Raw genomic sequence first — 27324 nt, 5'->3', positions numbered from 1 at the left:
CCTCTTTTTAGGGATACTGAATGCATTTTAGTCGTTGGAAGTCTGGAAAATTCGTAAAATTGCTCCTGGCAAAAAGTGGGGAACGGTTTCATAACCCATCCACTCTCGAAAAGTGGAGATATACCCCGACCCCCCACCCCCAGATTTTAAGCACATGAATGGAAAACAGACGCACATCCAAACGCCGGTCAACGATATTTTCAACTTTGCATTCCACTAGGAAAACTGATATAATCAAGACAACATCTTAAATCGAAAAAGCATCCTTTTTGGCATATAAAGGGGAAGTCCAAATATCAAAAGCTGTTGGAATGTATTTGGTATGTCGTGGTAATGATGTATGAATAAAAAACAATACAAATTCTAAACAGTCAAAACAATTTTAATTTGTCATGCACTTAATTTATAGTATTTTACCAATTCAATCAAAGACCACAAGGCTTCAATTTTTTTATCACCTCCGACAACTTACGGGTTAACAGCCGGAATGTCCTAGTGGAATGTAGCAAGTGAAGATGGTATATTAATTAATTACTTTAATTAAGACATATCTTTAACTGTACATATCTTTTAAGCTGGGGACATGGAACTGCAAATATCTTACATTGCATTCAGGGAAAGTATATCTTTTCAGCAAAAATTACAAAGATAGTTCATGCCTGAAGTTGGTGACGCGGAACAGCGACTAATATCTGGAAAATGTATGAAAAAGCAATTACCGGCATTTGTTTCCGCCCAAAGCAGATGGAGAGTTAAATCTATTTGGAATGTACCTGCGCTGTGTAAAGCCTTCGATATGCCCCTTCAAACAGCAATTACATATGACAGAATGCAAAATTACAAAATATTCAGGTACAAATCAACAAGGATGTACTCCAGCATATATTATCTTTGGGCAAACCATCCTTAGTTTTCAATATCAAACGCTGTGACTGGACAGCTTTTTCCATGAAGTGCGGCCCGACTTGGGCCTTCATTGTCTTGCTGGAATATTGGTCATTTAATGAGCATTTAGTCAAACAATAGAAATTGGTGAGTACAAAATGGCTAATGTCGAGGGATTTTCAGTTTTACGAGTAAAATTTGTTAATTATTGCATCAATGAGCAATTTTATGAGCAAGACGGGGCTGTTCATGTTCATAAAAAAATAATCCGTTTAGTCTCGAAACCACTGCTTAAAAACTTTGCAAAACTGAAGGTTGAGGCTTATCACTTGCTCTCATTTACAGCATAAAACATTAGCCAAAGATTAGGATTTGGTTAGAACATTTGATCACATTCATAGAACACAGAATTGTCGACTTAGAATGCTGAAACCCACAAAACGTAGTCTATTGGTCATAATATTTCGAGCCATCAGAAAGAAAGGTTTGGATTACGTTCAACATCTTTAGGTTACTTCCCGACCAGTTTCACATCCAACGGTTTCCCCTTTTTCTTAGTACGTTTCTTTATGTTCACATATTCAGCCTCTCCAGCCTCTCCAGCCCTGGAAGCCTCAAGCAAAGCATCGAAGATGAATCGGTATTGCCCCTAAAAAAAGAAATTTGTCAACACAAATTGCGGGTGACCGACTTTTATAAGCACAGAATTGTAAGCAGGTTTGCCTGTCCGTCCATCTGTCTTTACTGTTTGTGTCTCCAGCGCAGGGGGCAAGTTACTGCCCGCCAGTCCCTGCTTTGCCCACGTGCAAATTATTTTTGGCTTTTTCTCAATTTTCAGGATTTCAGGATGGGAAGGGGGTTCAGATTTTGGGCCCAAAGCCCGCAGACTTTGCACGCGTTTTTTTCTGTGCAGGACTTTTGGCATTAATCTTTGTTGCACTGCATTCAAAGTTCGCATAGGCATAGCCATTATTGCATAGATGTATGCCAAAGCATGACGTTATGATGACGTCATGAAGTGATTTGTTATTGGTTTTTAAATATTCATTTCAGCACATTCAATTTTTACACGTTTTCGAGGCACTATTTCGTTACCTTAATAATCTTTGGTCGTCGTCAGAATTACAGCATGCACTGACTATAAAACGAATATAATACTGATTTATTTATGCCATGATGACGTCATCAAGTGTTTTATTTTTAATTAAATATTGAATATTAAAAAAATCCGGTAAATTTATAAAAATCCATATAAAATCAACTGTGGCCTCCCGCAGCATTCTGTTTGCAGCAAGTGGAAGGATAAAAATGTGGTCTTGAGTTTATCTCGTGTGGGTCAAATCACGTGACCCTTCCTTCCGGTCGAAACAGGAAGAGGTCTATTGTTTAAAAATGGTAATAGGTAGTTAGTCTGTCAGGGTATTGTATCCTTCAAATCATCTACTGGAGACATCACCTAATTATCAAGCGCCCTCTAGCAACGGGTTAAAAATTCCTGAAATAATTTTTTAATAAATGTTTGTAGTGACGTTTGTCCGAATTGCCTGAAATGGGTGTAGATGATCATTTTTACCCTGTTAACACGTGTGTGAAGATTGGGGCTGATGACGTCATCAGACCTGAAGTTACAATAAAAACTTCTTTTATTCTTCAAAATCTGGTAACAAAATCAACCGTACCAGATATAAGTGAATTGTGCACGAGATAAAAGGTAAAACATTGGAGTCAGCTGCATGAAGTGCATAACTGGTGTACTTTTTCACACACGTAAAGCACCGCCGACAAAACCGCTTAAAATATAAATTGCCAACTCGGAAATCCCATTTCGCACAGTTCTGTGCAGATGTACAAAACTTCCACACAACATGCCGATAATTTCAAATCACTCCAATTTAAACCAAATTTACTTTCCTGGGTTAAAATTTCGACCGTATGTCCCTTATATAAAACACTTTAGTTTGCGTCGGATTTTTACCCATCACAAATTTCCCCTTTTTGAGTTATTTCCAAATATCAGTTTCGTGAAATTACTGTGGGGTACCAATTTTGGTAAAAACCGGCCTTGTGGGGTACTTCCCATTGTTCCGGTACCTCACAAGGCCCCATGTGTAAATGGTAGCGCGAGAACAAAGGAAATACCCCACAAGTATTGCTGTGTAAGGGCAAGTAGTGTGTCTGTGAGCGGACGCCCAATACCTGCCTGCAACATATACGGCGCAGAGCGCGTAGGGTATAAACTACATTTGGGACTTGGCAAAATGCCGACCACGTGCTGCCGAGAGCAGATCGCATGGTATGCAAAGCCAAAGCAAGGGACAGATGTTTAAAAATCTAATCTGTGCCTTTTCCGCGGTATGTATAAGGTTTTGTATTATTTATTGCATTGTACATGTGCCATTGGGTTGAAACCCTGCAGAGAGTTAGGAAGGGGAAGGTTTAGAAACGGAAACTGACCTCACGTGATGGCTATGCCATCAGTAGACGAATCACGTGATATTAAACGTGCACTCTTTAAGGCCCCATATCTCCTGCAGTACATGTCTGATCGGGTTTAAATCTTACAGATATTTTGAAAAGGGAGTACTTTAGAGACACATGGACCTTATGTGATGATGACGTTAGCAGGAGACAAGTCACCTGACATTAAAGGCGCACACTTCAAGGCCCTATATCCTCTGAAGTTTATGTCTGATTGGCTTCAAATCTTGCAGATAACTTGAAAAGGGAGCGCTTTAGAGGTATATTGACTTTGCCTGATGACGTCATCAGGAGACAAGTCACGTGACATTAAAGGTGCACTATTTAAGGCCCCATATCTCCTGGAGTACATGGAACTGCGTGTTGAAAGTTAGCAGATATCTAGGAGGGGATCTGTGATTGACCTCATGGGATGACGACGTCGTCAGTAGACAAGTCATGTGACATTAAAGGTGTATCCATCAAGGCCTTATATCTCCAAAAGCCTATGTCCCAGCGGAATGAAACTTTGCAGATATGCAATCACAACGATGGCCTTTTCAATGATAAGCAAAAAAGCTCAATGTTCTGTTGCAAACAGACACAGAACCTCTCGTATTTTTTTTCAACTCGGGATACTAATATTTCATAAGCCTTGTGTGTCACTCATCGCTAAAAGGTTCATATCTGGAGTTCTATTCGAGCCCATGGCAAATCCTTGCAACTCTCTAAAACGCAATCACAATATATACCAGGCACAAAATGGGACAGAGGTGTACCCCCAACAAGTCCAATCCCTATACACACTTCAGCTTATTGTCACACCAACACCCCCCATGTCTGAAAGGATTTCCCGAGATACCAGTATAGCAATGACCAACACAAAGGCGATGGGGAAGCGTGTCTCTCTCTGCCCCGTAGTTTGCTTCATTCGTCACAATATGTAAAGTCCTGGTCAAGTCAAAAGCCAATCAAATGAACCTGGACAAAAAAACTCAAGTCCTTTTCAAAGACATGTTGCTGTACTGGCTCAATACATAAATATTGTCTTTTGTCATAAAAATAAATACAAAGCGCGGAAACTGTGTCGCTTTCAGTCTAAATTCTAGATTTTTTAGGCAATATGCGCTTCTAATTGTTGTTGCATCAAGCTCAAAGCACTTTGTTTCTTACCAGAGTTTGCACCATATTAATTCGTTTTTGTCGCATTCGATAGATGAAGCTGAGGACATCAACTTTTCTCTCCTCCAGCAACTGATCTAGCATGGAGTCCAGAGCAATGTAAGTCCCTGTGCGGCCAATGCCGTTACTATGTGGAAGATAAAAAACAAATTATGGTTGAAGAACATTTTGTTGTGAAAATATTTAAGACGCTGTCCCTCCTTGTGACTTACATACGGTTATTTGTCAAGTACTGTCGAGAGTCAAGATCAACTTTAATACCTGCATTAAACACTGCCTTTAAATAAAACGGCAATTTAAAAAGAAATAGTTTACAGACTAAAAAACCTCACAAAATCAAACCATGGGGCTAGAAAAAGTTCTCGTTTAAAGTGTCATTCTGGCTTTTTCCTAATGACAGCAAATCCTACACATTCCATACCTGCAGTGTACAACAATATGTCCCTGGTGCGGCTCTTTGTTTACTACGCTAATGAAGTCCACCAAAGCACCCGGGTGCTCTGGTGGCTCCGTGTCTGGCCAAGCGTTGAAGTGAAACTGCTTCACCTGTCTATTCTTTCCTGTACTGAAAAACTGGGTAAAAGAACAATTTGAAAAGAGTGCGTTCTTTTACTATGGAATTCCTTATTTTAACTTATGAATACAAAAGAAAAGGTGTTAAAACCTCATCAAAATTTCATTGAAGTGTTTTATATGATGCCTGGAAATTTTAATTGCCGTAGTTTTATTTATCTGATTGCAGACAAAATTATTTCTCAAGAGGATACAAATGAGTAGCTATGTGGGTAAAATTGAGACTATCCAGAAAGTATCTCCCTGCGCATAAAATAACAAATACTGCTATCAAACTGGAGGTCAAACTATGAATAAGACTGGGTAACCAACAAATTAAAAATAATGTTATATTTATTGTATTACTTTATTATAAATGGTGATATCTTACCTTATTTATCTGAAGAGCTCGAATTGTATAATCAGCAAACTTTTCTTCTTTGATAATGCATACGGTGATGTCAGAGTAGTTAGTAAATTCGGAATCAGGCCAATACTGCTGGTAATCAAGCTGAATACATTGTTTCCAAATGAGAAACACCGATCTTAAGTTACGTCCAAGCTTGAGCAACAAGTCGTTTTGCTTTGACACCCATCTAAACCGATTAAAAGACTTCAAGTTTACCAAACCATGTGAAAAAAGTGCAGCCTCTTTGAACATTTCTGAGGCTGTCGGTATAAAAACAATTACAAGCCCAGAAAGTGCTATTGTTGAGAAAGCCTCTTGATATAGTGGTCTGTTGCGCTGTCGAGCCAGAGTTAATGATACTTTTTTTCATTTTACACACCTTTTTTGAAAAGTTTCAGAGGGAGGACTACAACCGTAAATGTAGTTAGAAACTTCATATCTTTCGAATTGCCTTTTGTGAAAGACTCACTGTCCAACTTCGATTGATGCACCTAATGTTACAGTTTAGAATTCAAACGTGTTACGACAAAAAATAATCACGGCGATATCCTTAACGTACCTTGTTATTTCCCGTTGTGTTGGCTAGCATAACAATCTTATCCACATTCAACTGCCACACCATACGCCAGAAATCTCCAGTGGTTGGCTCTGTAGGTTCTTTAAGAAAACATTGTTTTGAATAGACAATTTTTTTCTTCTAAATAAATGTGCCCTGTCATGTCTCCCTCACTCACAGAGGTGAGTGAGTTTTGTGACAGGTTGTCGACAGAACCAGTTGCAGATTTTGATTCTTCCAGGACTGACACTAACACAAAGTAATCAAAGCTGTTATCAAGTTTAAACACTAAAAAGTAACTTGTCACACAAATTACCTTGACTGGCTAGATACTTGTCCTTCTCTCGAAATCCCTGAAATAAAAATGTACATTTACGTTCAAATCGTTATGTGTGGACTCTAAATTACCTATCTAAATGCAGGTACAATCATTCAAACATACTTATTCCACAAAGATTTATTAAAATAAGATAGAACGTAGGCAATGTTGGATCCAGGCCAGAGGATCATAACACATGGCATTAATGCGATTATTTCCGACAGATATGTTTAAGTCACCCAAGTACTGTATACAAGTCTCTTTTAACTCACATCGATGTAGTTAGCGTTGACGTAATCCGAATGAGGGTCATCCTTCAGTGGCTCCAACACGACTCGGGAATGGTCATCTATAAACGAAAACATGACAAACAGCAGTGATATCACACCCTGCCCATCCTAGATTTATGTGCAGTTTAATCACATTTCCCATGGTGCATATTTTTATAAGCTTGTGATGTAACTAGAACTTGACACAAAGATATCTAGAAGAAGTACAATTTCAAAAACAGAGTCCAAAATAGCGCAGGAATATGACTTCACGTATACTTAGTAAGGTCAATTTTGTTCGTTTTCGCGCAATGACTGTTAAGAAACTGGCCGGCACTTACAGGCAAGGAGGTTTGCATCTCGATTCTTTGTTTTATTCTGCGGTTTCACTGCCACAGTTGCTGGGTGTAATTGGCCATCTGGAAGAGTCTGGAGTAAGAAATATCAAACGTTGTCTCATTGGTTAGATTTCTGTTGAGCTTTGTTGGGTCGGCTTGATTGGGTTTTGATTTGGTTGTTTTAAGCTGATTGCTTAAATCTATTACTCGTACCATCAAACCTCTGCAAGAAATTCAAGAACAACTGTTTCAACCCCCCCGAAGATAATGGAGTACTGCATTTGAACACAAATCCAATGACCATAAAGACGCACTTTAAGACAAATCGTCATTCTTTAAACAAACAACTTAGACCTACCCATGATAGGAATTTCTTTTCACCAAGAGGCATTATTTCTTCGCCAATTCTTTCCTTTTTCGTGACACTTATTTTTGTATGTTTCCGGGCTTTTTTTTTGCTTGGACTAAATTTTCCGACCTTTTGTACTGGAATTAACTTAAGACAGTTTCGATGTATGCACGCAGTGTCAATCTCGTGCAGGCATTTGTGTGGTTTTAGATCTATCACCGAGGCAACAGAACCGTCCTACGCTTTGCTTGTTCGTGCCTCTCCCTGGTCAATGTTCCATTTCATTTCCAATTTGTCTGTTCTGACAGTCAAAAAATAATAAATACCAACCCCCTTGTCTTAAAACAGGCGTTAACAAAATTTGCCAGGCTTAAGAAAAACTAACTATTATTCGTGATCACGAACGTTCGCACCCCTCTCTATAAACTACGTGACCCTGACCTATTATTCCCTCTAAGGCTAAGTGTTGCTGAACCACACGAGACTTCATTTTAATGATTACATTTCCACCTACTTTAAAGTCGGCGGGGAAACCATTCTGACCAGCTTTCTCTTTCTTGTCAATGTATTCCGCAAGCTTGTCCACACGAACCAACGAAATTCGGCTGAACAGCTTCTGCACAAGCTGTTCGTTTATATCCCCTCCATTCACTGGTTGTGATCTAGCAAGGAGTGAGTCTGGTTTCGATGTTTGTTTTGGAGTGCGTTCGACGGACTGCGCAGGTTTTTCCGGTCCATTGTCGTCTATAGACGCATACGTTGCGCTTTGTGGAACTTCGTAAGTATCAGTGTCAGAGGCGGCCACATGAGAGGTGGGTGGTTTAGGAAGAAGTTTGGACTTTAGTTTCCGTTCATGTGGTCCTGTTGAGGACTCGATTGCTGATTCATCGTTGGTGGATGCATACGCGGAAGGTTCCACAGTAGGCTCAGGAACCTCATAAGCTGTTTCAATCTTTGATGTTTGAGAAGTGTGAGGTTTTGCTCTGGGTGTATTAACTGGGGTTTCTATGCTCACTACACCATCGTCTAGAGACATGTAGGGTGCTGGTTCTGGGACGGGCTGTGGAACCTCATAGGGCATATCTAAAAAGAAGATTGCGTTAAACATTTTACAATTTGATACCCGGCCTATTTGGAGAATTTGCGATTGAGACAGCACTCCAAATATGCCGCTACGAAAAATCTTGTAGAAGAGCTTTGAGCCATTCGTCATATTTAAATTCTTTCAACCAAACAACTGACTGTATCACCATAAAAAGACACCTAAAGTCTGAGTGTCTTTTCTTTTTACGGCCCTGTTAGACTCATTCTCCTTTAAAATTGATAAGAAGCCTACCTGGTTCAAAAGTTTGATCTGTCTTTTGCGGCGAAGCATCACTACGAACGTCATGAAGCCCGTTCTCTAGACGTCTTTTTCTATAAAAAAAATCAAAAGGAATTAGTCATTATCTGTTATTGTCAATGAAAGGCGATTTATAAAGGAGAAGAATCCCATGCAGGTCTTTCCTAAAAGGTCTTTAATCGAAAGGTTAAATCAGTTGAGGCTACTTCGATGAAAATTCTTCTATATGTCAATATAGCTGTACGTGCAATGAATTTCTTAAAGTATTTTCCGCTTTTAATCAACTGTCACTTTTCTGCTAGATTAAGCCCCTTTGGAACTACTTCCTGGAGAAAGATTTAAACAAATCTAGATGCATGTACTTTCTGAAAGAGGCTGATCCTCGATTTCTTAAGTTCAAAGCCGCAAACTGGTACCCATTGTCTTTGTGATTGTATTGATGCTAATGGGCGTGCAGCCTTTGTTATTGACCGTGTGCTTTTCCTACTAGTGGGAAAACCAATGACCCTCACAAAACGTTCTCAGTTTTCACGTACATTTGAAGTAAAAGCTTTTCGTATAAACAACTGGACAGGATTTCAGAGATTTTATGAACTGATTTAATCACAAAGCTCCCTGTCCCACAAGAAACATCAAAATAAACAATTTGGCTTTATGTTTCACCTATTTCTTTTACTTAACAGTGGGCGTTTATAATTCAACGAGTTTAAAACCCTTGGAACCAAAAGGGGGAACATTTCTGCACGCGGAGACAATCATCACCACCTCAATTTCTGGAGTCCCCGGTCAGGCCTGAACCTGTGCGACTATTTCATGGCAGTCAATAAATCCCCCAGGTTCATTATGCTACTGTGGAAGTACATTTGTAGCCACGCCCCCAAAATAACTCCAATCTGCGAGGCAGGTATGTTTTACTACCAGGTCATTTCCCGGTCATATGCGCGTCTCTGGGATACTGATCGTTCAAACGTTCTTACTTTGCAGTGGTTGGGGTCTAGCCAATGGGAGTCTACAGGCTTGTGGTGTATGCCTGCCATGATGATTACATGAAATCATTGGAAAAAGTTATAAACATATCGTCACAGTTTTCACGAAGAGACAATTTAACCCCCAAATCATGATTTTTTTAAAAGTTTCTGGTTTTTTGGCAAAATCAACTAGGATTTGCACTGCGTACAACTTTAATGTAATCATTTTTTACCAAATCTGCTTGAATCACCCAAATCACGTTTATCTTAACTAAACTACTTTCTTAGTTTTCACGAAGATTTAATTTTTCTTCCATAAATATAACGTTTGCAAAAAGATCAAAACCATGGGCCCAACTGGTTTTGCAGTTTTCACGAAGAGACAATTTGACTCCGGCCAATGTAAACAAATGTAACAATGTTGCACCTGGCACACGCGCTATAGCGAGAGCGTGTACTGTGTGTTGAGTTTTCACGAAGACACAATTTTAAGTACAAATCTTAGGATTTTACGAACAGACAATCTTGTTTGTTTACAAAATAAACAACTTTAATTAATTAACCTCTACAAAAATTTGTTTTGTAGTTTCGTCATGTAACTCCCCTCTTTCATGGAGTAGCATTGGTGAATTTAAAGGAACACTAAAGTCTACGAAATTCAGTGTTTGAAAAAGAGACCAACTTCAAATGCGCTTTTCTCAAAACCTATGTTTTGCAATGCAATGGGAAATTGTCTCTTCGTGAAAACTGTGACGATATTTGGGGATATGTGGATCCTTTTATCTCTGCGGATTTTTTAAATGTCGCAGAGATTAGGCCTACCATATTGTGTAATCTCTTCTTCTTGTTAAAATGAGCCTCGTTATCCCATTCGTAAGCTGTTTCAGCAACGACAATAACTCCAGCAAAAGTGTGTAGTTGGGATGAATGAATTTCAGTATTAGTCATTTCGATGTCTTTGCATTTCAGAACTTTAGAACTGTGTTTAGAAATGCCTTGGTATCCAAGAGTAGCCATATTTTCAAGCGTACCATATTTGTCGCAATTCGTGGTTGTCAGTCCCGCCTTATGAATTTTATTCAATAGACCTACCTTTTATAAAGCACAATAGCGGTTAGTACCAAGAGGATCAGGATCACAACAGCTCCAATTCCCCCAGCGACTGCTGCTGATGAGGCAGGAACCACTGTGCAATCCACTGAAGGCACTGGTTTAATTAATGAAAGATCATGAAATTTTACTTGACCTAAATGTCACAGAAATAATGTCACAGGATGAAAAATGCAAATCATATATGTATTTTGAAAATGTCACGAACTGAGAATTGATTAGCTATTCGTCAGAAGATAAACATTCAGCCATGTAAATTGAATAATGTCTTGTAATTTTTGTAATAGCGGATTAATAAACAGCCTATGATATTGATTCCTACTTCATAAACCTGTGGTCTTACTGGTTGCTTGTGGAAATGTCACCTCAGGTCCACGTTTATCTTCTGGGTAGACTGGTAGAATGTAAAGTCTATGGCTCAATGGTAACTCTAGACCAGTGACGAAATGGTAAGTGTTTTCCGATATCAATTCCTGAGATACAATGTCTTCACCCTCGTTCCTGGTTGTCACTTCGTAGCCGGAAGCGCATGGATCTGGTTGCCACTTAACGAACAGTTGATGGGGGTCGCCTGACCTCACTTCAAGCCCAAGCACGCCATTCTGAGCTGAGAGTGCAAAAGGTGGCTTCAAGGCGTCATGAAAACAATGCAGTTATTAGAGAATTTGTATCAATCAAATTGACGGAGCCTTTGCAACTTTCAGATACTTAGGGGTTTCAAAGCTGCAAAGGCTCTGTCATTTTGATAAAATGTTTCAGTCACAAAAGCCTTGAATACTTTATAAACGAAAATGAAACGTCCGCTCCAATGGCAAAACTACGGGGGGCGTAGTCTCATTCCAACTACTTTCCTTCCAATGACTTTTCGGATAAATACAGCTGTAAAATCGTTTTGTTGACTGATTGTAGATTCAACTTACTTGAACACTGACAGTTACTTCCAAAAAAGGATGCCGTACAACCTGACAGAACAAACACCAACACAAAGTTCAATTTGTCCAAACAAATAAATCTGACATGAGCTGTAACAGTAACATCACAATTTTTCCCACAATAGATTTAATTGCTATTCATTAATCATGCAAACATATGAATTAAAATAATATAAATTAACATTTGAATGTAAATTAATGTGGAGTATCTCCACTAACCATTGCTGCATTCTCCTGTATCTTTACTGCACGTCCCTCCTGGAGCACAGTGACAAGTCTGCTTGCAATCTGCACCAAACGTCCCATCATCACAGTCTAACAATTGACATTGATAAGGGACATAACAAAAAAAGATAAGGAATTCAATCCTGAACTATTATAAAACATTTTTCCCCGGGGTCATTGTGTCTAAAAACTGATTGCTATTCTCACAAACGTTTTATGCTTAGGAAATGTTATCGTGTTCCTGATCTTCATTCAGATACATAAACGCAGACTTAAGAACCAAAGACAAACAGCATAGAGAGTATTTAAACAAGTGGTTTTATAATTCAATTAACTTCCAACCCCAAACTTGCATTCCTGTCACACACAGATTAAATCCCCTTGTTTTTAGAAAATGACATAAGTACATCTATTAACTAGATACCTTCCATACAGTCTAACCCTTTGTAACCTGCAGCACAGGAGCATCCATAAGGGTCTGGTAGACAGAACAAACGCCCCCGGCAAGTGTCGTGGTGTGGATCAGTGCTGCTAGAACATCGCTGATCAGCAGTCTTGCCAAACATATGACGACCATGACCTGCGATATCCATACAATATCACATCACGATGAAGACAGTCACAGTAAATTTACAATGGGCCTTTCATTTCTTTCCACTTTATTGGTTACAAATTCGCTCAACTTTCTTGCATTGCCTCAAAGTAAAAGGTCACGCAGCAAGTTTACAGAACCCTTCTGCGGTCCGCCTATGGCGAATTTACTGGTACATTGGGGCCATCCTATCACGTTCGATAATATTGGGAAGAATGATTTCTAACCAAATCCACCTCATGAAGCACTCATGTTGAAATTTTCCCTTAGTCCTCTTCGAGTAATATTTTGCAAAGGTCACCTGGAGATAGGTAAATAACGAATTTCATTGACAACCTTTCAATTCTGACAAATATCTCAGGCCTCCTTGTTCATATAGGCCCTTATTTTCATGTCCTGCGCCTGCATGAAAACGAGGTTGTACAACGTTACAAAGATTTATATATCTGCAGTCGATGGGTTCTTAATTCAGTTGAGTTGACATGAAGAAGTTTTTTTTTAAGTATATGTTAGATTTAATATCTTTCGTAAAAGTAGATTGTTGTTTTAACTTCATTTCCTTATTATTCACAAAATCTTTAAAATATATCGGTCTGTTTCCACTTTTGTTTTGTGCCGAAAGCCTACCACAAACTGCAGTTCGTATCATGTTCATCTGCATACTAGACCCCCGCATTGCACTCATCTGTATGTAGTTTGGATTTTGGAGAGAAATAGGTCAATATTTGGCAGAATATTTCTCTTTTAAGCCAAGCAATTTTCAAGTTTCCATAAAATCAAAGGGTTGAAAAACAAAATGCCATTTTATGAGTTTAGTTGTAGAGTTCAGAGGCAACTGAACGACGAAAGTTGACAAATCCCCTGTTTGTGCACATTGGTTTTCCTAAACAAGGGTTTTGGAAGCGCTCCATCAAGGGTTAACGTTTCAGGCTTTGATAAGAATAGCTTTGCATGGTGGAAGTACTGAAAAGGTTAGGCTTGCGGTTGCACTATGTAGAAAAAATCTCTTAAATGGGTGTGGGGTTCTGAGAAGAACTGATGGTGAACACTCTTTGTTCCGACAGTATGCTCTACTCGTCTTCAGGAGGGTGACTGGTTTCCTGCCTCTGAAGATGCTAGTTACAACTGCTGGGGAGGATGATATGAGTCTACTGTAGCAGGGAGGCTTGCTGATGGTGGATCCGCTGGGCTGAAAAGCTACTGAGTGTGGTCACTGATGCGTGGCAGTGTGGTGTAAGGTTTTGTGGTAGGAGGCACTAGTGACCATGGGTATAGATGACACGTTGGCCTGGGAGGATAATATCGAGTGCCAGATGCTGTTGATGTTAAATCCAACGTCTTGAGGTACTGTGTCGTGCTTGTATATCTCGATTGCTTCCCTGACTCAAAGAACACATCCCGCATGGACGCAGAGGGGACTACGACTAATCTGCGATTGTCAAGCACTCACGTATCAAGGATCACGTCATCAACAGTCAACAGATGGTACCCAATACGCATCAGGGAAGTAATCGAGATATACAAGCACGACACAGTACCTCAAGACGCTGCATCCAACACCAAAATTATCTGGCACTCCATATTACCCTCCCAGACCAGTGGGTCTTCTATACCCACGGTCACTAGTTCCTCCTTCCACTAAACCTTAAACCAAACTGAAACGCATCAGTGACCACATTCAGTAGCCTTTCAGTCCAGCAGATCCACCATCAGCACGCTTTTCTGCTCCAGTGCGTCTTCAGAGCCAGGCAATCAGTCACCCACCTGAAGACGAACAGAGCATACTGTTCGGAACGTCGAGTGTCCAGCATCAGTTCTTTTGGGAACCACACACTCATTTCAGGAATATTTTTCTACATGGTGCAACCATAAGCCTGACCTATTCAGTTTTAGACTTTATAAGAGGCTAACATGAGAAAAAAATGCGATGACAACAGTGACAACAGCAATGAGAGGAATTCTCCCTCTACAGCCGTGTAAAAAGCTATATACTGATCCTAGCAATGAATACTACGTAGGTGTTGTTGCCATAAAACACTATAGATAATTGACGTCTTCTACTACCAAGTACCTTTTTACTGACCTCGCTCACAACTGTCTCCATTGAATCCCGGAGGACATACACAAGTACCAGACTTGTCATCACATACACCGCCATTGTAGCATCGACGACAGGTTTTTAGACACGAAGGTGGATCCCAAAAACCAAATGGGCAACCTAATAATTATGTAAATAACCACATAATAACGTACTGCATGATCCTTAAACCTTAGGCGAAGAGAAATCTATAAAACAGTTTTAAACATTCGGCAGAAAAGCAGAACGGCATGTTAAGATGACACATATTTTGTTCATACAGGGCAAAGAAAAAATTCAAAACGTTTGGTGATAAATTGTCGTTGGAATCCACACCTCTGTCTCATAATTAGAAATCTTCTGGCTAGATAATCTGACAATATATGTCCACGACCAAATCATTACCATGAGTTGCTGACAACGAAGACATGACGTGTCTAATAAAGACATCTTCACTTTTGACAAAACGACGATATTGGCCAATCAAATACGTTATCTAACGCCAGCGCAATCATTGTGACTAAACACATGCACATGAGCCCAACTTTTCCTAACCCGACTGAGATAAATTCAACAAAGCTACAGAGGCGTATTCAGCTTTTGGTGTCGGGTAGGGGGCGAATTCAAAACGAATGGAGGTTCGAGATCATTGAATATAATATTGGGGAATAAAAAATCAAAATCCTTACTCACGGTCCCAACATCCTTGCTTTTATTTGCTGGTGTTGTTTTCATAGGGTGAAAAGTAAATAAATATTTGTAAAAATCCGTTGGGGGGGGTTACTGGATACGCCACTACCAAACAGTATTTTTGGTTTTCACGAAGGTAAAAGATGTGTGCTTTCTTTGTTATTACTGTTTGCAATGAAGGGGAAAAAGTGCTATACGATTCCTAATTCAAATAACTTTGAGCCACGTAAGGGCAGAACTGGGTTTTCAATTTTTGCAAAAAGGAGAATTTAACACTTATATTCAATACTTTCAGATGCAATGGTAGTAGCTCGCGCGTTACCGATACAGTTTTCTTGTTTTTTGACTTCACACGTACGGTCTTTTCTTTAATTTGATAAGGAGCAGGTAAATGAACGATTCTGAATTAAAGCTAGTTTAAGAATTCAAGGGTTTACTATAAGGTATGTAGGAAAGGATAGTATAATGGGTTACAAAGATCCCTTCGCAGAATGTATTACCTTAGCATACTCTTAAAGTATACTTATTCTCTACTTAGACAGTGACCAACTGCAAACGTAATTTCTGTATTGTTTACTGGTTCTCTGCACAGAGGATTAGCACTTATTCATGATGAAAATGTTATCCTAGTACAATTTATGACACAGCTGATAAATAGGGTACAACCTACAGAAACATACCTCTAACTATGAGTCTCGTGATGCCATGCAGTTGTTTGTTTTCCTGATCTAAAGCAAAGCAGGCGTATATTCCCTCACTCTCCACAGTTACGTTTGGAATTGTGACGTTCAGAAGGTTGTTCCAAGATTCAATGATGACACCTCCATTATGCCTCCACCTGTAGTCGGTGCTTGGCGAGTTAACATCGCGCATTTGTAGCATTACGGATTCTCCGATATTTGCTGTCTGTGTTCGTTGAATGGGACGCACGTGAACGTTATTTCCTGACATTTGGAGAAGACATGAATAAGTGTGTCATGTATCATCTAGTATATAGGTACAGGAAACTATGGGAAGGCAAATTCAAAGTGTATTCATAAATTACCCAACAGCCATCGGTACCCGAGGACGACACGAATATATTACTTCTCATAACTATGCTACTGACTTCTTTAATACCGAATGTCTTGAGATAATTCCCCACCTATGGCTAAGATGACGATATGTATCCTGGTACTGGTGTTATTCTTGATCATCTCAGAGAAGAAGACACCAGTTCTGTCGATTCCACTCTCCTCTGGTAATCGTAAGACCAATTTGTCTGCACATCCCGTTGACGGATCAGCCAGTACCACTGATCCAGAGGGGAGGTCATTGCTCTTCCCTCCCGTTGGCAGCTGGCGGCCGAATGACACGCCAACAGAGATGTTTTCTGCACCTTTGTAGGCTGTGATGGAGGAATCGCTGTCTCCAGCGTTACTGAGGAGTGCAGGATTTGCAGCCACAGTAAAATCCACAACGTTCGCTGCTATAAAAACCGAAACAATGAGTTTTCTTAACCCAGGGTCAGTTCGCACTACGGTAAATTCGAAAGTAGAGTGAATTTCACGCCATAACATTTGCTCGGAAATTTGCTCCTTTTGAAATGTGTTCAGCTTCTGCAAATTTTCTGGAATATCTGAATTTGCTTTGGATTGCGTAATAGCGGCAAATAGGAGTAGGAAGTGGCCCTTTAATTGGAATGTTTTGTTTTTATATCTGCTACCAAAACTCATGTGAACATGGTAATAACAGTCTTCACCAAATAACAACCGAATAACGGCAGTCCTACCGGGTATTTTGGTGCTTCTATTATTATTATGCTAATGCGAATTTGCATTTTTGTGATCAAATTGTGGGGTTATCTTAGGTAAAATGCACTATTTTCCCAAAAACTCACTAAAATTTACAAGACTTTTAGGCATTTTGCTGTTATAGGTTTCAGTTAATTTAGTATTTTGTTGTTTCAGTAAATTATGACATTACAAAGACCAAGGAGAAAAACCTATTTTCCTAAAGGAATTCTGGAGTTCACAATCTGGACTATAAACATCACCAACGAACAGTATCTACCCATATTTTTCATGGAAAGCATCGGACCTTTTCGTACCAAAAAGTGACATTTCCATAACCCCAAAACAAAGATTTTGAGTTGATGTCCTACAGTTAACCTTACAAACATGCCGAGAGCAAATGTTTTAAATATCAAAAATATCATGGCTGAAATATTCGTCGAATGAAATTCATGTTAATTAAAAGCTATGATTCTTCAGAAACATTCTTCATTTAGTTCATAGCCACCTATTAAATAAGAATTGATTTACCTGTCTGTTGAAAATCATATGTGGATACCGTCACCTCACATAGTTTAAGGCTCGCAGGTCCCGGTATGTCCACGCTAACATACCGGGAAAGTACCGGCGGGTCACACGCAAACTCTATCCAGTCATTGATAACAGACTGATCACTGGTCACTGGTGTACCACACATGATGTTGTTGGTGTGAACTTCGCTTAGGCCTGCCCTTACAACAGCATCCTGCAAGTTTGGTTCTGTGATGAAAAAGTACATTCATTTTCACTACTGATTTTTAATGGCATTAAAATTGCTTTGAATACCATCTCTTTGTTAATTTTGTATCTAGCTCTGTTTTTACAGCGAATCCTCGATTTTAGATCGTTTATTCCGTGTTACTTTGAAATGAACCCATCAGAGAATAAACACAAACGAATCTCACCTGTTGGACTGCCTGTATTCCTGACTCGGATTATTCCAAGACAGTAACTTGACTCCAGGTCCACCCTCCACCACGGGTTCTCTTCATTATCTGTTTAAAAGTACAACAGCAACATCGAGCATCAAAGATGCCAGCATGGCACAACACCTACCACAAACACTTGACCAACTTGAGTGTGGGAGACTTGTCGCCAGAAGACGGCCAAGGCAGACAAGTAAAGCTCAACATCAGCACTCCCAACTATAGAAACCCCCAAATGAACAAAGCTGATGAAGGCTATGTGATGTTTTACAGCTCTTCTATCCCGCCATTAATTCTCAGTTCAAGGTGCAAAGTTTGTCTGCAGAAATCTTGGTACACTTACACTGTTATGGGCAGTAAAAAGTGTGGATAGTGCATTGTTCCTGCAACGAGGTTAGAAACATTTCCTTGTTATTAAAAATGAACAGATTGCCTTATTTCCTTTGAATTGGAACACAGACGTTTTGATTTTGACAGTTGTTACTGGTGGAAAAACGTTTTTCTTAATTTTATCAATCCTACTGTCATGAAATACAATCTGTTTGCGTAAACTTATTTAATTTCAATGGGTTATTGATTTTAACAAAACCTACCCAAAAACTCTTTTGAAAAGTCAAAGTACATCCCGATTCAAAAACAGGTTTCCAAAATGATTCAGTTATCTTGAAATATTAAAACATAAGTTTTGTTGCCAACGGCACTGTATATTCACTGGTGCACTGTAGGATATGGGTGTACTATATTATTTCAAACTGATTACACTGAACGATAAAAATGAGCAAGCCTAGGTCATCCATTGGCTTCGTTTAATACCCTATGTATAGCAACCTGTAAGGTATCGTACTTTACAACACAGGCTAGCTGGAAACGATTTGCTGGTTGGCGTCTCCTGCATCATGCCGAGCATACTGTATAACGTATTTAGTACATCAGAGGCCCTTACAACATATACATGTAGGTATTCCTCAATAGTAAACTGTACATTAGGCCAACCTCTTAGGTAGGCAAATTGATATCCCATACAGCGTGATTGTATATAAACTGTGTTGATACACAGGCATACTGTAGCTAGACGTACTGGTCTTTTCAAAGTTCATGACGAAAAGTATTACTTTTTGATAGGTTAACTTCGGTACAAGCCAAACCCCCTGATTGTAGTCGCCGTATCTTCGCAGTGCGCTATATAAATGATATAAGGTTCTCTGAAATGATTCTATGGAAGCTATGTTTGTCATAAAAATACACCTGGAGACTTTACCTGAAGGGTTTTTATGTGTAAAATTTCGCTATAATGATCTTCGATGTTTTTCATTAAATTCCAGCAAACTGCCAAAGTTGCCCCAAACCACGGGATAACTTTGGCAGCGCTTAATTAAACTCTAACTCACAATTAAGATTAAATTCACTCACAAGTGGATGGATGGTTGCTATTACTACCTTCGACTAAAGGCTTCATCTGACAAACATATCCAATCAGCAATAAAAATGTGTTCTGTTTTTTTATCCTCTTTTGAAGACAAGCAACCATATTATAAGGGTCTGATGTCATATTTCCACCACTTTCGCGTGTTATGACACCAAAGGGATGGTACCGAATAACTTGTTCAAATCAGTAGAAAACAAGTGTGTGTTTACCCATTTAACTAGGAAATGTTGTTGAGAGCTTCCTCTGTGTTAGGACTTGGAGCGTGTGGGGGCGCTCTCCCCAGTGTTCACTACTCTCAATGAAGACTAGTAGCAGTTGGGGAAGGTTATTCCCCCGTAAGGGATGCCGGACCAAACAAATTGAAGGACACCAGGACACAGGGCTGGAAGGTGACTGGCGATTTCATTTAATTAAGCTTAGATCAAAGAAGATTGTCCCTTAGGAAGCCCTCAACAAATAAATACTCCGAATTCCCGGGGTGTCTTTTGAATATAATTGTGTTTCGGAGGATTTTAGAGTGACAAGTGATAGACGAAGACTCGTCAGCCAGCGTCCATTGAAACAGCGCGAGGGTTGTCCGTGAAACGCTACATGTGTAACTTCAGTCCGCTGAATCAACAATCAGAATATCCCCAAGACTAACGACTTTCAGTGGAATGTACTTTTTGTAAAAATGTTATAAGCCTACAATAATGTTACTCTAAACAACTCGATAACAAAACAATGATCCAGCTAATTTTATCGCAAAAAATAGGGATCACGCCACCTGCGCGTCATTAGTGTGTTCAGCCGCCACGATTAAAAATAGATCAATATATCAGGAGTGCGTGAGCTGCATTATTATGCGTCCCGTGACGCAATTATCGATACAAAGGGGAACAACATAAAACCACGGTCCAACTTTTGGAAGTTAATAACTGAACACTTCAGCCTTTTTAGGAGGAGGGAACAAAAACAAAATTAAAACAGTCAAAGAAAAGCAGTCATTCAGTCTGAAAAACTGAAAAGTAAATTAAAAGAAAAGTTTGTTTTCAATAATTTTACGGAAAGTTGTTTGAAATCCTTGATTCCAATGAAATGAAAGCATTCCTTTGATGTTGTGTGAAGACTGATGTCATTTTTCAGGTAAAAGTGTAACGTGTCTCGTAGGGCAGGGAGCCGTTTTTAAAAAGAATGATAGAGAGTCATTGGATCGGTTTACACACTAATTACATATTCGGAAGAATCATTTACATCGTCTCCACATTATTTACAATGATCAACCTCTGTTAAGATATTTCTGTATGGGATGTTCATCATAGGAACACTAATCAGAGGACAACTCGTCCAAATCTGAAGCTGTTTACTTGGGAGTGACACTCACAAACGGTCAAGTGAGTTGTTACTCCGGAGCTGCTCGCTCGGAATGATTGATGCTGACCATGGAGCTGGAACTTACCGGTGACGCTACAGAACGGTTCCTCAGGGAGCCCATCAAAGGCTTTAAAAGCATCCTGTCCACTTATCGTTGAGCTTTGATTCCGTGGTTTCTCGGTTAAGTTGAGTGCTGAGTATAAAATTATAAGCAAAATAATGGAACAAAATGACTAACAATATGATATGCCATAGTTTTGAAATAAGTGAAGAGAACAAAAAAAAATTCCAAACAGCTCTGAAAAATTCCTTCATAATTACCATACAAATTTTCTTGATTCTATACTTCTCAATTGATAACGCAACATCATTCAGTGATACGAATGACGTTATGGGCACACAGACATATACACATGAATCTGATTTCCTGTGAAACATTAAGATACATGTAGAGTAAGGGAGTCAAACGATTTACCTGGAGGTTGGAGATCACACGGTAGAACAATCACCTCGCACAATATAAGATCAGCTATGGCGGGGATATCGATGCTAACGTAGCGAGCGAGTCTGGATGGATTACAGGTGAATTCAATCCAGTCATTGATTAAGGCTTGGTACTGGGTCACTGGAGATCCACACATCGCGTTTTCAGTAGGCGTGTTGCTCAGGCCAGCACGTGCAACTGCATGCTCTAATTTCAGCCTCGTTGTGTCTAAAAAGCAAGACGCGATTACTTGCACCGTGAGAATCGCAGTAATAAAGGTCGAGCCCTGATTTCTAATTTCAACGAAAAGTTTAATTTAGTCAAAAATTCCTCCATTCCTTTATCATGTTGTGTTGGCAGTTCTACACCTGAAGGCCACTGTAACATAAAAATCTCAGTCTATTTGTGATGGAAAAAAAATTACCCTTTCTGTTTCGCTGGCTTTAAAGGTGTTGTACACCATTGGGTTTTTTCGTCGTAATTTCATAAGATAAGCTGATTACGGTGTGTAATATTCAATGCAACTTACATTCCACTGACTTGTTTCATGTTTGAGTCAATTGCTTTGTGAAAAATCGAGAAAAATAGTGCGGCATTTTCAACGCTTAAATCTTGTAGTTTATCTTGCTTGAAATCTCTGGATTAATTAAACGGCGTTCGTAGTACAAGCAAACAAAATGCGCAGGGTCAAGGTGGGAAACAGACATACCAGGTTCTCATTCCCTTAAAAAAGGAGCAGTTTACCATGGCTAGGAGTAACCAGTGAATCTACCTTGGAGTAATGCGCCTCCTCGACAATGTAGCATTGCGGATTCATGGCAAAAACGTCATCTAGGAACACAGCTGTCGACTTGTATCCGTGACATCGAAACGAGTGGGCCTATTATGATAATTCACGTGCGCGCGATCGTGTTTATAACGGCACTTTCATGTCAGTTCACACGTCGATGAAAGTCTAAAACTCCATTCATAGTTGAGTCATTAATTATTATAAGTAAAAAGAATTATGTCTTAAAATAGGGGGATTAAAGTATGGAAACTTTGTGTTGACGAAAATTATCATGCTCGGAAACAGCCGCCATATTGAATCATACCATTATTCTCTCGTGGTGATTTTAATTAGCAAAGTTTTCCAGTTTAAAAACTTTCCATAAATTTCAACTTCACACGGATCCAATTTACTTTCTACTTTACGCCTATACCACTCAGGTTTCTATAATTTCAGTTCACAGCGGTTTTGGTGAAAGACTGTCAATATATTTTTAGCTGCTTTTAGGTTTATCTGTTCATCAATGGAGACTCACACAACACCTCAAACACTACATACAAGTATACGAAAATTGGCGCCTGATAAAGGATGTGCGAAGTGAAAGTAACTGTATTACGATGGTCGGCACACCATCGTAGCAAAGGAAAACAAATTTTTGTTTTTTCGAAAACTACAGCATTGTGGGTGGAAATATTTTACAGACTGATTGAGACTGTTATGTACTATCTTTCATGTAAGATATTTCCGGATTATAATGCAGTCTGATTTTCAGGCTTTTACCAACACCACCTTTTCACACCACCTTTAACAGGTCATCACAATCATTGTAGACAAATTAATATGCCTACTGTGCAACTTACGACTCAGATCATCTATATTCCTGATGGCGATTTTACTGATGCAGTGATGAGATCTCAGATCTATCTTCCACCAAGGATTCTGCTGTGTACCTGGGAAAAACCATTTCACAAGATCCCAATACCGAACGTAAGAAACCTCGTAATGAAAGTAGTTCACAGCGAAGCAAAGGCGTTCAACGTCGAGTGTGATACCCAGAACAAATATCAGTAAATTGAAATCAATCTGGCAATCAGTTCATATCCATATCCACATCGTTACCAATGATAGGTATCGACATGGATTTCAAAAATTGATAATCGAGAATATTTCCTAATTGGAGCAAAATATGTTTCAGAGCTTAGCCAGTTATTAGAGGCATACAGCTGATACTTCGACAGTTAACTTACATTTTCATGTAAAAATTTTATTGTTACACAAAAAGAGCTTAATATATAAATACCTTACGTCCAGTACATCAGAAAGTTAATGTAAAAAGTGAATATTTTAGCCTCTCCTAGGTTTGATAAGCTAAGCCATCCTAAGTTTATCCTTTGAATGATTTCTATTTACATTTCTTTGGAGAAATAAGTTCAGCCTTACTCGTTTGGCTGCAGTATGGGCTCACATACTGTGCGACTCCATCCACTGCTCTTTCTGCGTCCCAGCTACTGAAGCTTGAACTCTGACTACTTGGACGGCCAGATAGATTCAAGACTTTTGTACCTTAGGAAATATGAAAAACCTTAGTTGTCGGACTTCGAGACCTGCTTGTTGAACTATTTTTTTAACTATTAGGGTTGGAGTATTTACAAGATGATTTTTTGTAAACATGAATATGAATCATAACAATTATGTCTCTGGGTATTTTTATGCGACGCATAGACCTTGTACACTAAGCAGAGACCCATCTTGCTTGTCCCCGTGGAATGACAAGTTAGTAGGAATGAGTGAAGTTGTGAAATTCAAGGAAAACTGTTATTGTTCCACCAGGTGTATGTACACCTATCACCACAACTGTATAGAGAAATGCTTCACAGAGAAATGGCTTTACGAAAACCTGACAAACCAGACTAACATCACATCATATAGGAAGCACAAGGAAGGACAAATACAGACAAAACGATAAAAAATGGGCTAAGATATACTATAAACTGGAAATGAACTACTTCGAATTCTCAGAAGAAAAATATAAACAAATGGAACGACATAAGAGAAGGAGCTACCTCTGATAACTTTTAAAGATGAACGTTTTCAATAGGATTTGAATATAGGACCGATCCTTGCGATTGTCCATTTGTGTAAGAAAAAACTTTCAAGACCTCTTACGTAGACCAGCCTTCGACCACTTTCCGCAAGACTGCAAAATAAATTTCACGGCAGAAAACACTATAAATAAATGTACATGTTAGTGCAGACCGTGTTAGTACAGACGGCCTGTAAGTGCTTAACTAATCACAAATAAGGAACCATACATCAAAGGGAAACACAGTGGGGCAAACCATTAGGTAGATATTTAGAATGTTAGTATCTTTTCATTTAAGTTACTCCTACACTAGGTAATCTTGCCCTGGAATCTTTATAATTGATCAAAAATTACAAATCCCTCTTGGTACTGCAAATCTTTACCAACCTGATGGTATTGCGTCCTTCAACTTCGTCGTTGCTTCCTCCACCATAACTTCAGTCAACTGGGCAATGGCCTGTCCACCCATACGAATAATATTCACACTGATGTATTGTGCAGTAACGTACGGCTTGAGAGTGAAATCCACCACTGCTCTGCCAGTAGCTTGAGCGCTACTCACTCGTCCTATCTCGCGGTTTAAGGTGTGATTAAAGTTCAAACCAGCGCGTACTACACCATTTTCTAACTGGTGGGCTGCAAAGAAATGCAAAAAAAAAGCATTCATTCAAATTACTAGGAAAATACACATGGGACTTAATTATGGATCCAGAATGATTGGGTGTGAATTCAGAAATCAAACATTCTTTTTCATGTGGGTCTTAGGGACTTATCTTTAAGCAAACATGAATTATCAATGCTGATTTGTCGAGATATGGCAACAGAGTGACTTATATTAAACTGTACAGTTATTGCACAGTTCATATCAAACCCCGCGTGCTGCGAGGAGGTATTGTAATTAGATGTCATTACTCCAGTCCAGGCAACAAAATAAACCAGTGGGTCGTAACAACCAAAAACAAGGAAGCTTGGAATCCCCATGGACATTGATGACAAAGAGATCCTACAGGCCTGCAAGAAACACGGAGTTCTGGAGGGCTCCTCGCCCAATCTGCAGAAGACAGCCAATGGGAAAAGTCTTATGTATTCCTAACCTTTAATACACCCATGCACCCAACCCAAAACATTTCAACTAGGGAATGAAACCGTCTGAGTTTAACCCTTCATCCTAGACGTATCAAGTGACATATCCAGTGGATGTGGGGGCAACAAAACATTGAAGTATCGTACAAACGTACCATACACTGACACAGCAAGGGCTATCCAATGATTTTGCACCATTATGATAGATTCATTCATTTCACAAAGACTTGCACAATCCCCGTAGCTCACAGGAGGGAACTAAACGACGCACTGCATTCTTACCTCACGAAACGAGACATAGTTTGCGTACAAGAAGGTGGTTGAAAGATGATACAATAAAAGAAAAAACAGTGGTTGATGCATATTTGTAACAAAATTATATTTTGTGACTCGAACCGAGTCATTGTAACGTGGTGATATGAGCCATTATAGGTGACAAAGTCGGGGTGAGTCAAGTGTTTAGTCAATGCTAGTCTCTAATATTTGGAATGTTTAAATTCACTTCATCCCAGGTGAGATCGTGGAGCCGGCACGTCTGTGACTATATAGTGATATATTCCCCCATCACGCTGAATTTTTACCTGATGCCGATTTCCGCATGGTCGTAGAAACACATTACAAGAACATTATAAACTTGCTCTGTAAGTCATTCTTGCAAAGAAGTGTGCTTTCATTTTGTCACAATACCGGATTTGAGGGTTAATACATCATACAGTTTGCTCTAGTTTCCCCTGGCATAGCTTCCAAAAGTAACTGAACTGAGCAGGGAGCGACCACTGTCCAATTACCATTGACAAATACCGCATCTGCGAAGCACAAATAAATCTACACAAAGATTCTGTTACTAAATTCCATGCCATAACGGCCTCCAGTCAAAAAATGTAAAGTTGGGTCGAATTCGAAAACGGCTCCGGTGGAATGATCAGTAGGACGACGAAGAATGTGACCAAGCCACCTAAATCTGCTGGGCAAGGACACGGAACACGTTTATCTGACCAGTGCTGAGGTGTAGTTCGTCGTTTGACACATGGTCTTGCCGAAAGACAACCTCGATGCTCCTAAGGGCGCGAGACTCAAAGCCAAGTACAGACGCAGTTTGGTTCGGCGAGAGATGTCACGTCGTCTCCACACAGAGGTCTCCACAGGTTCCTCATGACACCAGCGGCAAGTCTTCGTTGTCTGTTGATCTCCTACTCGGGGTTGCCGTCGTTGGTGAACTCAGATCTCAGGTGGACGAAATGTCTGGACAAATCCAACTTTCTCAGCTCCAGTGACGACGGATGGTTGGATGGATGGCCGTCGTATACATGCATCAGTTTGGTTTTCAAGTAGTTGACTCGTTGACCAAGCTTAGTTGCCTCCTCGCCAAACACGTGTAGCGCGCCCACCGTCTCGGCGCGGGAATGACAGAAGGGCCTCGTCGGCATAGTCAAGGTCTGTCACGTAGTACCGACCTAGCTACTGTTACGATCCCAGTTGATCCGAATCCTTTTGTGTCTCCCTGAAAAGGTACGTGTGGAAAAAGACTCCGTAGTCATTGATTTCGCTCTCAGTCAGTGCCTATATGCTTTTAGCATGTGCGTTTCGAAATAGCTGGCGTTGGGTCAGCACCTCCTTGTCGTCTACGCCTCGATTACTGCCGCACCGTGGCCAAGGCTGACACCGCTGAGGGACCGTGGACCCTGGAGTGTCGTGGCTCCATGTGGAAGCCGAATCTCGGGGATCGACACTGACCTGCCTGTCTGAACTGGGCTGTTCTGGCGCGGAGTGCGGAGGTGCTTGGCCCGACGACCGCGCCCTTTGAGCCATGGCACTGACTGGGCGGGGCCTAATTTTCTTCTGTTCTTGTGTTGGCTCCTTAAGGTAATCATACTCGGCCGAATATAATTTGCCTCTTCGCATATTAACTTGTTTTGCCGGCTTGCTAATTTTCAGTGTAATTAATTCTGCTTGGCTGTGCTAATGTAAATAATTTCCTTTTATGCTTTTGACTGTTCAAATTCACGATGTTCTCGCATGAGAAGTTTCAGTTGCAGCAAACCACTAGATATACTTTGTTTTAATTTACTGCTTTGCTCATTTAAGTTAATAATTAAATGTTATTCCAAATTAGTTCCTTTATTGTCCTTTGCTCGTA

General features: G+C 39.8%; 1 protein-coding gene across 1 annotated transcript; it reads right to left on the bottom strand.

The window, feature by feature from the left end:
• Positions 1-1042: 1042 nt before the first annotated feature.
• On the bottom strand, positions 1043-26614 carry LOC147795682 (uncharacterized). Its single transcript, XM_087131453.1, has 24 exons — positions 26382-26614; positions 25112-25155; positions 24492-24740; positions 23462-23575; positions 22882-22971; positions 21244-21480; positions 20854-20961; positions 17978-18058; positions 17556-17783; positions 16397-16717; positions 15933-16196; positions 14569-14703; positions 12318-12473; positions 11888-11983; positions 11657-11698; positions 11080-11343; positions 7831-8399; positions 6971-7058; positions 6633-6709; positions 6358-6394; positions 6045-6142; positions 4946-5097; positions 4516-4651; positions 1043-1534 (listed from the first exon to the last, which is right to left on the bottom strand). Exons 1-24 carry the CDS (start codon positions 26612-26614, stop codon positions 1397-1399), a joined length of 3957 nt encoding a protein of 1318 aa, XP_086987579.1. The 3' UTR covers positions 1043-1396.
• Between the last annotated feature and the right edge of the window lie 710 nt (positions 26615-27324).

Source organism: Acanthaster planci, linkage group LG21 (genome assembly GCF_054643075.1).
Source record: "Acanthaster planci isolate LZ-2023a linkage group LG21, COTS_SCS, whole genome shotgun sequence".
NCBI lineage: Eukaryota > Metazoa > Echinodermata > Asteroidea > Valvatida > Acanthasteridae > Acanthaster > Acanthaster planci.
This window is presented reverse-complemented; position numbering and strand designations above follow the sequence as displayed.